Here is an 11,049-nt window from a genome sequence, read left to right as displayed (position 1 = left end):
TTGTGATTTACCATCAATAATAACTATTGATGGATGTACTTATGCCATTTGCTCATTGCTTCTCATTTGTGCCACTTTTGCTAGTATTCTTTTTTTTAAAATATATATTTTATTGATTTTTTACAGAGAGGAAGGGAGAGAGATAGAGAGTTAGAAACATCGATGAGAGAGAAACATCGATCAGCTGCCTCCTGCACATCTCCTACTGGTGATGTGCCCGCAACCAAGGTACATGCCCTTGACCGGAATCGAACCTGGGACCTTTCAGTCCGCAGGCCGATGCTCTATCCACTGAGCCAAACAGGTTTCGACTACTAGTATTCTGTAGAATCCTCTTCATTCTTTTACATTAGTCTATGCTTTTAGCACTTCATTTCATACAATTTGTTAGTTATTAGGAATCTATTTTTTCTAGTTGATCTAGGGCTTATAATATCCATTTTGGGCAATCAAATGGTAGTTGAATATTAATGAAAACAGGAGTTTTGCAAAGCTTTTTGAACCTTGATATTTACTAAGCGACCTGCGTAAATTAGCTTCCCCTTATTTCACTTAAATTCAGAGCCGCTCTAGGTCACTACAGCGGATTTAAACCCCAAACAGCAGCGCTGGACTCTCTGTGCTAACACACCCGGGGAGCCCGCCATGCAGTTCCTAGTCACGGTCATCCTCACCCTGTGGGTCTCCTGGGCTCGTGGACAAGGTGAGTGGAAACTGATGGGAATATTCAACTCCTTCTTAAGTAGGATTTGACCCTTTTCATTTGTTTTGACTTTTTTTAAAATCCTCACCCAGGGTATATCTTCCATTGATCTTCAGAGAGAGAGTGCAAGGGAGGGAGAAGAGGAAGAGAGAGCGAGAGAGACATTGATGTGAGAGACACATGGACTGGTTGCCTCTCGCACAAGCTCCAACCAGGGCCCAGGATAGAAACTGCCACCGAAGTATGTGCCCTTGACCAGGAATCAAACCCACCGGCTAGGTCGCTTTGAGGATAATTCACCAACACTTTGGTCTCTGCATTCTTTAGGGACAATCTCTCACAATAAGTCATTGGCAGGAATGATGAAAAGTACCGAGACCGGCTAATTAAAAACCACCTTTGGCCCAATTCATCCGTCCCTGTGCAAACTGGATGTTTCTACTGAATCACAACAGGGAGTGCCAGTGTGGGACTATTATCCCAAATCTTAATGATGGCTTCTAACAGTAGGAACAATGTGGCCTCACACGTTTGTACAGTCTCAGCTGTTACTCTTTTGGACAGAGGCACCTGCCCTGGCAATGTTTTAACAGCACCGTTTACTTTCATGGAGATGATGAGAGTAGGGAATTACAATTTGTCAAGGGATTTATGCCCACTGCTTGAAAGCAACCACCAGAAGTTCTTCTATTCCTAACTAATCTAACAAAATTCTCCCAATAGTATTTGGCTGGTCTCTTAGGGAAATGTGTCTCATAGTTTGGACTTCAAGCATTGGTGTTAAGTGTAGCTATACTATGAAGTGAAAACTACCGTATGTAGACTGGACTGCAATGGTAACATGAAAATATGATAGATATAGCAGATTAAAATGTGAGAGAAAATAAATGCATTTTTTATTTTTAAAATATAGTTTATTGACTTTAGAGTGGAAGGAAAGGGAGATAGAGTAGAAACATCAATGATGAGAAAGAATCCTTAATTGGCTCCCTCCTTCACACCCCCTCCTGGAGATCAAGGCCCCAACCAGGCATGTGCCCTGACCAGGAATTGAACCATGATTTCTTGGTTCATAGGTCAATACTCAACCCCCAAGCCACACCGGTCTGGCAAAACAATGAACATTTTTCAGGTTCATTTGAGGTTAGTGTCAATTAACATTAAACTCTGGAGACATATTTTATTTAACACTTGTGTCTAGAAGGTCACATATATTTTCTACTAGTTTCTATATAATTGTTGTATATATATATAGATATAGATATAGATATAGATATAGATATATAGATATAGATATAGATATAGATAGATAGATACACACACACACACACACACACACACACAGGATGCTCTTTGAATGCCCTTTTGCCCTTTGGAAAGAACAAAAAAAAATGACATTCACTTTATTCTCATGTTCTTGATGTTTTTCATGTGATTTCTGCTTAACACACTTGTTTTTTTACTTTTCAGAAATAGCATGTGACCCTCCAATAATTGAAAACAGTCACTACCTTCCTAAAAGGACCAATTACAGACTGGGACAAGAAATCACGTACTACTGTACAAGTGGCTTCTTCCCTTCCTCCTGGGGAAATACTGCAACATGTACTGACAAAGGCTGGGATCCTCCTCCAAGATGTAGCTGTAAGTTCCCTCCAGATCTTCACCTGCTTCTTAATTCTGCAATTACTTCTCTTAAACTTAAAAATACAGGGGATCTGTCTGGCCGGCGTGGCTCAGAGGTTGAGAATTGACCTGTGAACTGGGAGGTCATGGCTCAATTCTTGGTCAAGATACATGCCCAGTTTGGGGGGTCAATCCCCAGTGTGGGGCATGCAGGAGGCAGCAGATCAATGATTCTCTCTGTTCATTGATGTTTCTGTCTCTCTCTCTCTCTCTCTCTCCCTCTTTCTTCCTCTCTGAAATTGATTTAAAAAATTAAAAGTTAAAAAAATAAAGGGTATCTCATAAGTTCAAATCTTCACCTCACTGAGAAGGTAAAGCAGAGGGCTTCAAAGCAGTCTTTGATTTCTAAAATCCCCAATTCTAATTAAGAACAAAACCACATTTTTATTAATAAAAACTTTTAATTTTTGCTATTCAATGTTAAATATATGTATGTGTATGTATGAATACATATTTCTCTCACTAATATTCTAATATGTGAATGAAAACACTGGGTAAGAGCACTACCAGCCAACACCTAGAACATGAGATATTGATGTCTGTGCAACAAACGCCCCCGAACGTTCGGCCTCAGACAACAGCCCCCTATATTTCAGCGTCCTCAGATCAGGGTTTGGGAGCCGCTTAGCTGCCTGGTTCTGGGTCCTCCCTGCTGCTCCCTGGGATGCTGCCCAGGGCGAGTGCAGGAGCCTTGCAGCCGTCCACCTGGGCTTCCCCATCCCCAAAGCAATGACCTGAGGGCCCTGGAGGCGCCTCCAGAGCATCGATGACCTGGTCACACGGTCCCCTCAGCCACGTGACCTCTTCAGAAGAGCGCCCCTCAGTCCAGCCTCACTCAAGGGAGGGGCCCGGGGCTCCCTTGTGTGAGGGGATGAATGTGGGAGACATTGTGCACTTTCTAAAGCCCCACCTGTCACACACGCCCCTCAGTCCACAGGGCACTTCATTCCTGGGGGGCTGCCCCTTTTCCAGTGTTTTCTGTCTCTACAATCTCATTGCTGCTCCTTGTGTATCAGCTCATTGGGAAAGGGGCCCGCACTTCAGCTGGATCTTCCATGGATGACAAATGAAATGACACACATAACAGGTCAACGGCTCAGGGTTCATTCAAGGCCAAGGCCAAATGTTGCCAGTCAGGTGCCTTAAAGAGGAGGCTATTTCCACAGCGAGATAGACCTCAGTGTGCATAACAATGACAAGGAGAGTGATGGTTTATGCAGATAATATTGACCTACAGTGTTGTATTTCTTTAAGGTGTTCACTATAATGATTCCATATTTGTATATATTGTGAAATGATCAGAAAACAAGTGTTATTCACATCATCTGAAGAGTATAATTTTTCTTGTCCTAGAAAGCCTAATGCAATGAGTTTAATTAGGTGCATATGGGAGTATAATTCATCAATGAAACAAGTTATCTCTCATTACATTTATATTAAGGCAAAACATCACTTATACTGTGTTTCATTTGTTTTAATTGCTAGTAAAACCCTGTGAATTTCCAAAATTAAAGAATGGACTCCTATACAAGGAAGACACGTATAGATCATACTTCCCAGCACCGATAGAACAATGGTTTTACTATTCCTGCGATCAAAACTATGTGACTCCTCCTGAAACTGTCTGGCATTACATTACTTGCACAAAAGATGGATGGACCCCGGAAGTGCCCTGCCTCAGTGAGTGAACCTCTCTGTGCTATGCACGTGGCAATAGTTCAGAGTTCAGAGAGCAAACATGAGCACCGCTAAGTCTGTGTGAGAAAAATATGGTCAAGGGAAGCGTTCTATGAGCAGAAAGAACAATACAGATATTTTCTTTTATGAAAGGTCCCTCATTGAAAACATGGGAGATGAAAAAAGATTTTATAACGATGTTGATATCATTTACTCATAGTTTAATTGTGAAAACTACAGATAAATCATCTTCAATCTTGATTTTTCTTTTTCAAACACATTTACTAGCAACTTCCATTGTACTTAAGCTGCATGTTGGGACGCTTATGCATTCTAGTTTAGAGATTGTAAAGATGATTTTTAATTCATGACGAAAACTACATTTATTCTTTTTTCTGATCATTGTGTAATTCTCAGGAAAGTGTGTTTTCAATGATTTGAAACATGTACGTACTCCACCTACACAAAGATTGTTACAGGGACAGTCTATCAAAATTGATTGCGATCCCGGCTACAGTCTCTCAGACCCACAGAGCACAGTGACCTGTACGGAGAATGGCTGGTCCTCGCCTCCCAGATGCATCAGTAAGTGAACCTCCCTGATGTCCAGTCCATTTGCGATTTTCTAAAGCCACACGTATCGCTGTGGAAAGTTTAACGTGTCAACTCTCAAGGTGAATGTGCCAAGCCTTCTTGGCTTTAAAACAAAGGCCAACTTCATTTTCTGTTCCAAATGTGTGTGCAAAGTTTTAAATTTTTGATAACGAGTAGGTCGTTAATTTATTGCAGTAAGTGACAGTGAGCAATCAGTCATGAATATTGTGAAATACTGTTAAGTGAAACAGATATTAAGATCACGTACTATATGTGTTCATTGAAGAAGCATTGAAAATGTCATTTAAATTAAAAATAAATACACTGCTTGTCCAATATCACATATATATCGCTGTCAACCATTTCACCTATGATTGTAAGTATTCATGCTATGAGGTTATAAATGAAGATTCTCATATAGAGTCATATCTGGCTTTTACATGTTAAGTACACAGGTTTCTATAAGTCGTTCTGTGGGCATTTAAAAATGAGAGAATAATTGTTATGGACATGGTATTATACATCAGGATATAATAGAGCTGATCTTTCATTGGAATCTTCTTACACGTGTGTATCAAAGCAGTGATCACTGACTTGAACTGGGAATTCAGGAATCTACTGAGCCCTGTGCAAAACAACAGCCTGAGCACCTAAAGGAGCCTCTTCATCCTGCTTTCCCTACACCTGGTACACGGGTTGAAATACTTACTATTAATTCACTCAGACTAAGAACATTTATAGATATTAAAAAAATAAGACTGTTTCAAGGAAAACTAAACTATATGCTATAGAAAGTGGGTAAATTGACTTAAAAAGCACACAAAGAGATATCAGTTCTTACATTTTTAAATATTGTTCTCCATTTCATAGACTCCCTTTAGTGAAAAAGCTGTACCCTTTGCAATTCCTTTTTAAAATCAGTGTGGATAAACTTTCAGTTCTGGGAATCATTAGGGAAAGGAGGGTGTTTTATATAAATAAGTGGGTCATATATCCAAGGACTACAGTCTTTCTCTAAGAGTCACACTCTTAGTGTTAGTATGTCTGCTATGTAAATACGTACAATTCCTCTTACATTCTCAAATGGTGTTGTCCTTCGAATGATAGCATCATACCATGATGGTAGTGTAATTTAGTAATAGCCAGTGACATACTAACAGTCAAAAATGGGTCAGACCAAAGGTTCCTAACCTGTATTTAGAGGTATTGAATGGTAGGAGAAAGGATGTGTAAGGAAATCTATCCTTCATGTTATATAACTCTTCCAGGCCAGAACCACACTGATTCAGAGTTGTCACATGATACTACACTTATCCACACACTGATGGTAAAGTTTAGTCTTCCCGGAATGGGATTTTCTTAGTTGGATTCTACATGATATGTCATTAGAAATTCAATGGCCACCTTTATTTTGCTTTAGAACATTGTGACATGCCCATATTTGAGAATGCCACAGCCATAATCACTGGAAAACCATTTCGACTCAATGACACGTTGGACTACCAATGCCTGGATGGCTATGAAAACAGAGATGGAAGCACCATAGGCTCCATGGTGTGTGGTGAGGACGGCTGGTCCCACTTGCCAACCTGCTTTAGTAAGTATTTTGATTCCAGCATTTCCTTTTCCAAGAGCTGAAAAGTCTACATGTATGTCGTCCTTGCATGAGTGTGGGGATCTAAGGCATTTTGAACCACATGGTGGTTACAAGGTTTAAAATGCAAAAGAGGGACAATAATCCTTGTGCAGCTTTACATGAATAGTTTCCAACAAAACTACAATTTGTTCTTCAACAGTTAAAATGCTCTTTTTCAGAATCTGCAGACAAGTGTGGGCCTCCTCCAGCGATTAACTATGGAGACATCACCTCCATCCCATTGGAAGGGTACCTTCCAGGGTCAAGAGTGCAATACCAATGCCAGGACTACTATGAACTACGGGGTCCTCAATATGTAACCTGTAGTTCTGCAAAGTGGTCCGAACCCCCAAGATGCATAGGTAAGTTCTCAAGATTCTTCTGGATCCTGAGACCATGAGGGTGATGTTGATGAGCTCGCGTGCGGTCTACTAGTCATGCAGTCAGAGTGTAGAACTGTGCTCATCAACAGCTCTCCTGCTGAATATTTCACATCGGAGACTCATATGTAGGGCTATGAGCTTGGAGAATCCCTATGTGGACAATGATAAAGGTCCTTTAAACAGGAACATTCGGAGAGACTGAATTTGATACATTAGCTGATCCCACTGTGGACCCTCCCTGACTCATCCTCTCCTGTGTATGTGTCCCCTTCTGCGGGAGATTACAGCAAAGCCAGTAAGTCCAGGACCGGAAATCAAAGTTAATATACCCAAGTCAGAATAGTCTAGAAATAGCTCCAAACTAGGTTATATAGAAAGGAAAATATTAAATTTCAAAAAAAATTCTAAACCTGAAGTTGAAATGATTGAGTAGATGGACATGTCTAACACATGTCTCCCAGCACAAGCAAGACCTGCTCCCACAACCTAGAATAGGAAGCAGTCTTCATTATCTGGGGACATCAAATCAGTTCGGTTAAGGAGTTAAGACTTTATTTGAGTCTTGGAATTGAAATACGCAGAGAGCATTTAAGATCATCAAAGGCAACCTCCAACATCGTGTAAAAAAATTACACAGACATATGGTCTATTAAAGCAAGGAGGTAAATTTTGCTTGGAGTAGTAAAGTTAGAAAGGGAAGATCAGAATATGTGTTTTGGCAAGTGTATGGAATTCGCATAGTATATACTTCTGAATGTATTGGGAAACATTTCAAAACTTTTGGATATGAGGAGTCATATGTGTTATTCTATCATGTTTCATCATATAATAGTTAATGGGATGTGTTGGAAGAGAACTTTCAGCTATGTCTAAAGCCTTATCAATGACAGTGATGGCTAAACTAGAATATAAAATACTTGCATCAAGAGAAGAGAAATAGGAGTCCATGATATCTTCAAATTTTGACATAAGAAGAGTTGAAATACTGCCATTTGCAACAACATGGATGGACCTTGAGAATATCATGCTAAGTGAAATAAGTCAGACAGAAAATATATGAACCATTGATTTCACTTATATGTGGGATATCAAATTGAAACAAACAGTGAACAAACAATAAAAAGAAACAAAATCTCACAGACAAAGACCACACTGTAGTGGGTACCAGTAGTGCCCAGTGTGTGGGGCAGCATTAGAGGATTAAAGAGGGTCAGATACATAGCAATGAAAGATGATTTGATTTTGGGTGATAGGCACACGATGCAATATACAGGTAATGTTTCATAGAATTAAACATTTAAAGCCTATATAATATTATTCACCAATATCACTCCATAAATATAATTTTTTTAAAAGCAAATTAAAATTTTTAGCATGTATAAAGTTCTACAATGTAAGAACAGTTTGCCCATAGGAAAAAAAAAATCTGAAACTTTATTACAATACTAGAGGCCTGGTGCAGGAAAATTCATGCACTTGGGGGTGGGGTCCTTCAGCCCAGCCTGCACCCTCTCGGGGGCATGTCCACCTCCTGGCTTAGGACCGCTCTCAGGGGGTCAGGCCTAAGCTGGCAGTCAGACATCCCTCTGGCAGCCTGGGAGCCTTTGGGGGATGAGCGACTGATGGCTTAAGCCCGCTGCCCACAGGGATTGAGCCTAAGCCACAGTCCGACATCCACAGCACTGCCAAGGAGGCAGAAGAGGCTCCCACCACCACTGCGGCCCTCGCAGCCATCACCCTGGCTTGTGGCTGATCGGAGCTCCCTCTGTGGGATTGCACTGACCACTAGGGGGCAGCTTCTGTGACAGGGTCATTCCCAGTCCTTCTGCCATTAGGGTCAATTTGCATAATACCCTTTTATTATATACTAGAGGCCCAGTGCACAAATTCATGCACCATAGGGGTCCTTTAGCCTTGCATGTGTGATCGGGTCAAAACTGGTTCTCTGACATCTCCTGAGGGGTCCTAGATTGCAAGAGGGTGCAGGCCTGGCCGAGGGACCCCACTGGTGCACAATTGGCACTGGGGAGGGATGCAGGAGGTTGGCCAGTCAGGGAGGGACTGAGGGAGGGCTCCAGGATGTGTCTGGCCCATCTCGCTCAGTCCTGATCGGCCAGACCACAGCAGCAAGCTAACCTACACTGACCACCAGGGGTTAGGGGTGTCTGCCCCCTGGTAGTCAGTGTACATCATAGCGAGCGGTTGAGCGGCCTTAGCATATGATTAGCATATTACGCTTTGATTGTTTGAATCGACAAATAGATGACAGGACACTTAGCATATTAGGCTTTTATTACATAGGAGGATATGAATGTTGCATACAGTCACGTTGCAAAAGCAATAGACTTGGCCCACAATGATGTACATTTGCTCTTTCCTTATTTCATTGGGTTGAAGGTTAATTTGTTCATAAAAGGAAAGATCACTAATTGTTTTTATTTATTTCTTCAATTTTCAGTTCCATGTGTAATATCAGAAATAATCATGAATGAAAAGAACATACAGATAAAAGGGAAAAATGACAAAACCTATTATGCAAAAACAGGGGATATCATCGACTTTATGTGCAAATCAGGACGCAAGGCGGTGACGTCAAAGGAGTCATTTCAAGCCGTGTGTCTCGAAGGGATAGTGGAGTTCCCGATATGTGAATGAGGAAGCCCTGTGGCCCCAAATATGTGGCCAGTCCCATCTACTGCTCTTTGCCTCAAAGCTTGCCAGTCTTCTGGCATTTCCTGCTCTTTTCCACTATATTTCAAAGGGCATAAAAGCAATATGTTAGCCTCCTTTTCAACTAAATCTTCTCCCAAAGTTTTTAACACAACTATATCATTGCTTATACTTGTACCAAAAAAATAATTCTTCACTATCATGAGATTAGAATATTTGGCAATTGAGCAATAAACAGCAATGGACATAACAGTGTGGCATTCTGCATATTCAATCAGATGTTCAACCAGTCAAACAAAATATGTAAGCTTAGAAGATACTGTAGGAAATCCTATATAATAAAGAGATAATATGCAAATTAACCATCACTCCAACACACATGATGGCCGCCCCTATGTGGTCAAAGATGGCCAACCTATGTGGACACAAGATGGTCGCCACAAGATGGCCAGCAGGGGAGGGAAGTTGTGGGCGATCAGGCTGGCAAGGGATAGCAGTTAGGGGTGACCAGGCCAGCAGGGGAGGGCAGTTGGGGGTGACCAGGCCTGCAGGGGAGGGCCAATTGGGGCAATTGGGCTGGTAGGGGAGCAGTTAAGCATTGATCAGACTGGCAGGAGAGTGGTTAGCTGGTAATCAGGCTGGCAGGCAGAAGCGGTTAGGGGCAATTAGGCAGGCAGGCAGGTGAGTGGTTGGGAGCCAGCAGTCTTGGATTGTGAGCGGGACGTTTGGCTGCCCTCTAAATGGGCAGTCAGACATCCTTCAAGGGGTCCCAGATTGGAGAGGGTGCAGGCTAGGCTGAAGGTCACACTCCCCCTGTGCACGAATTTTGTGCACCAGGCCTCTAGTTGTACAATAAAAAGTTATGTGTTAAAATTGCCCTTTCGCCCTAACTGGTTTGACTCAGTGGATAGAGCATTGGCCTGCAATCTGAGGGGTCCCGGGTTCGATTCTGGTCAAGGGCACATGCCTGGGTTGTGGCCTTGATCCCCAATGGGTGACTTGCAGGAGGCAACTGATCAATAATTCTCTTACATCATTGATGTTTGGATCTCTCTCTCCCTCTCCCTTCCTTTTTGAAATCGATAAAAAATATTAAAAAATAAAATTGCCCTTTCTGGTGTGGTTCAGTGGTCACAGAATTGGCCTGCGGGCCAAAAGATCTAGGGTTAGATTCCTGGTCAAGGGTATGTACCTGGGTTGCAGGTTTGATCACTATCCCAGTTCGAGGATGTGCAAGATGCAAGCAATTGATGTGTCTCTCTCACATCAATATTCTCTCTCTCTCTCTCTCTCTCTCTCTCTCTCTTTCTCCGTCCCTCTCTCTCTCCATCTCTCCTCTCCTTTTCCCTACATTCTCTAACTGGAGTCAGAGGTGAATCTTGGACTAAAGAAGACTTGTTGTGAGGAAGAAAGGCAGTTCTCATTGTTTCCACCTGTAGGGTTTGAACTGTTTGACAGAGTCGAAGCTTTGCTCTTCTATTTGACAAAAATAATCAGTTATTTTAAAGTTACAAATCTTAACTTACCTGGTCAATGAACAATTTCCCTGATCCTAAGTCAATATGGGAACTGAATTTTTGTTTTCTCATAACCCATTGTGAAAGCGCATGAAAACAAATCCAAGTCTCGTCCAATTGAAGCTCTGCGATAACTAGTCTCCGATCAGTATTTCAGCAGAAGTTTATTAGCGAAACTAGTTC

General features: G+C 41.7%; 1 protein-coding gene across 1 annotated transcript; it reads left to right on the top strand.

Annotated features, from left to right (window-relative positions):
• The first annotated feature begins 596 nt into the window (after positions 1-596).
• LOC138999212 (complement factor H-related protein 4-like) lies at positions 597-9,847 on the top strand. The gene is made up of 7 exons (XM_070401296.1): positions 597-703; positions 2,174-2,347; positions 3,875-4,069; positions 4,484-4,651; positions 6,081-6,257; positions 6,476-6,658; positions 9,138-9,847. Exons 1-7 carry the CDS (start codon positions 646-648, stop codon positions 9,332-9,334), a joined length of 1,152 nt encoding a protein of 383 aa, XP_070257397.1. The 5' UTR covers positions 597-645; the 3' UTR covers positions 9,335-9,847.
• Positions 9,848-11,049: the final 1,202 nt, after the last annotated feature.

The sequence above is a fragment of the Myotis yumanensis genome, unplaced genomic scaffold, assembly GCF_028538775.1.
Source record: "Myotis yumanensis isolate MYYU_CA2020_CCGP unplaced genomic scaffold, mMyoYum1.0.hap1 SCAF_22, whole genome shotgun sequence".
NCBI classification, from domain to species: domain Eukaryota; kingdom Metazoa; phylum Chordata; class Mammalia; order Chiroptera; family Vespertilionidae; genus Myotis; species Myotis yumanensis.
Note: the sequence above shows the minus strand (reverse complement) of the source record. Positions and strands in the feature narration are given on the sequence as shown.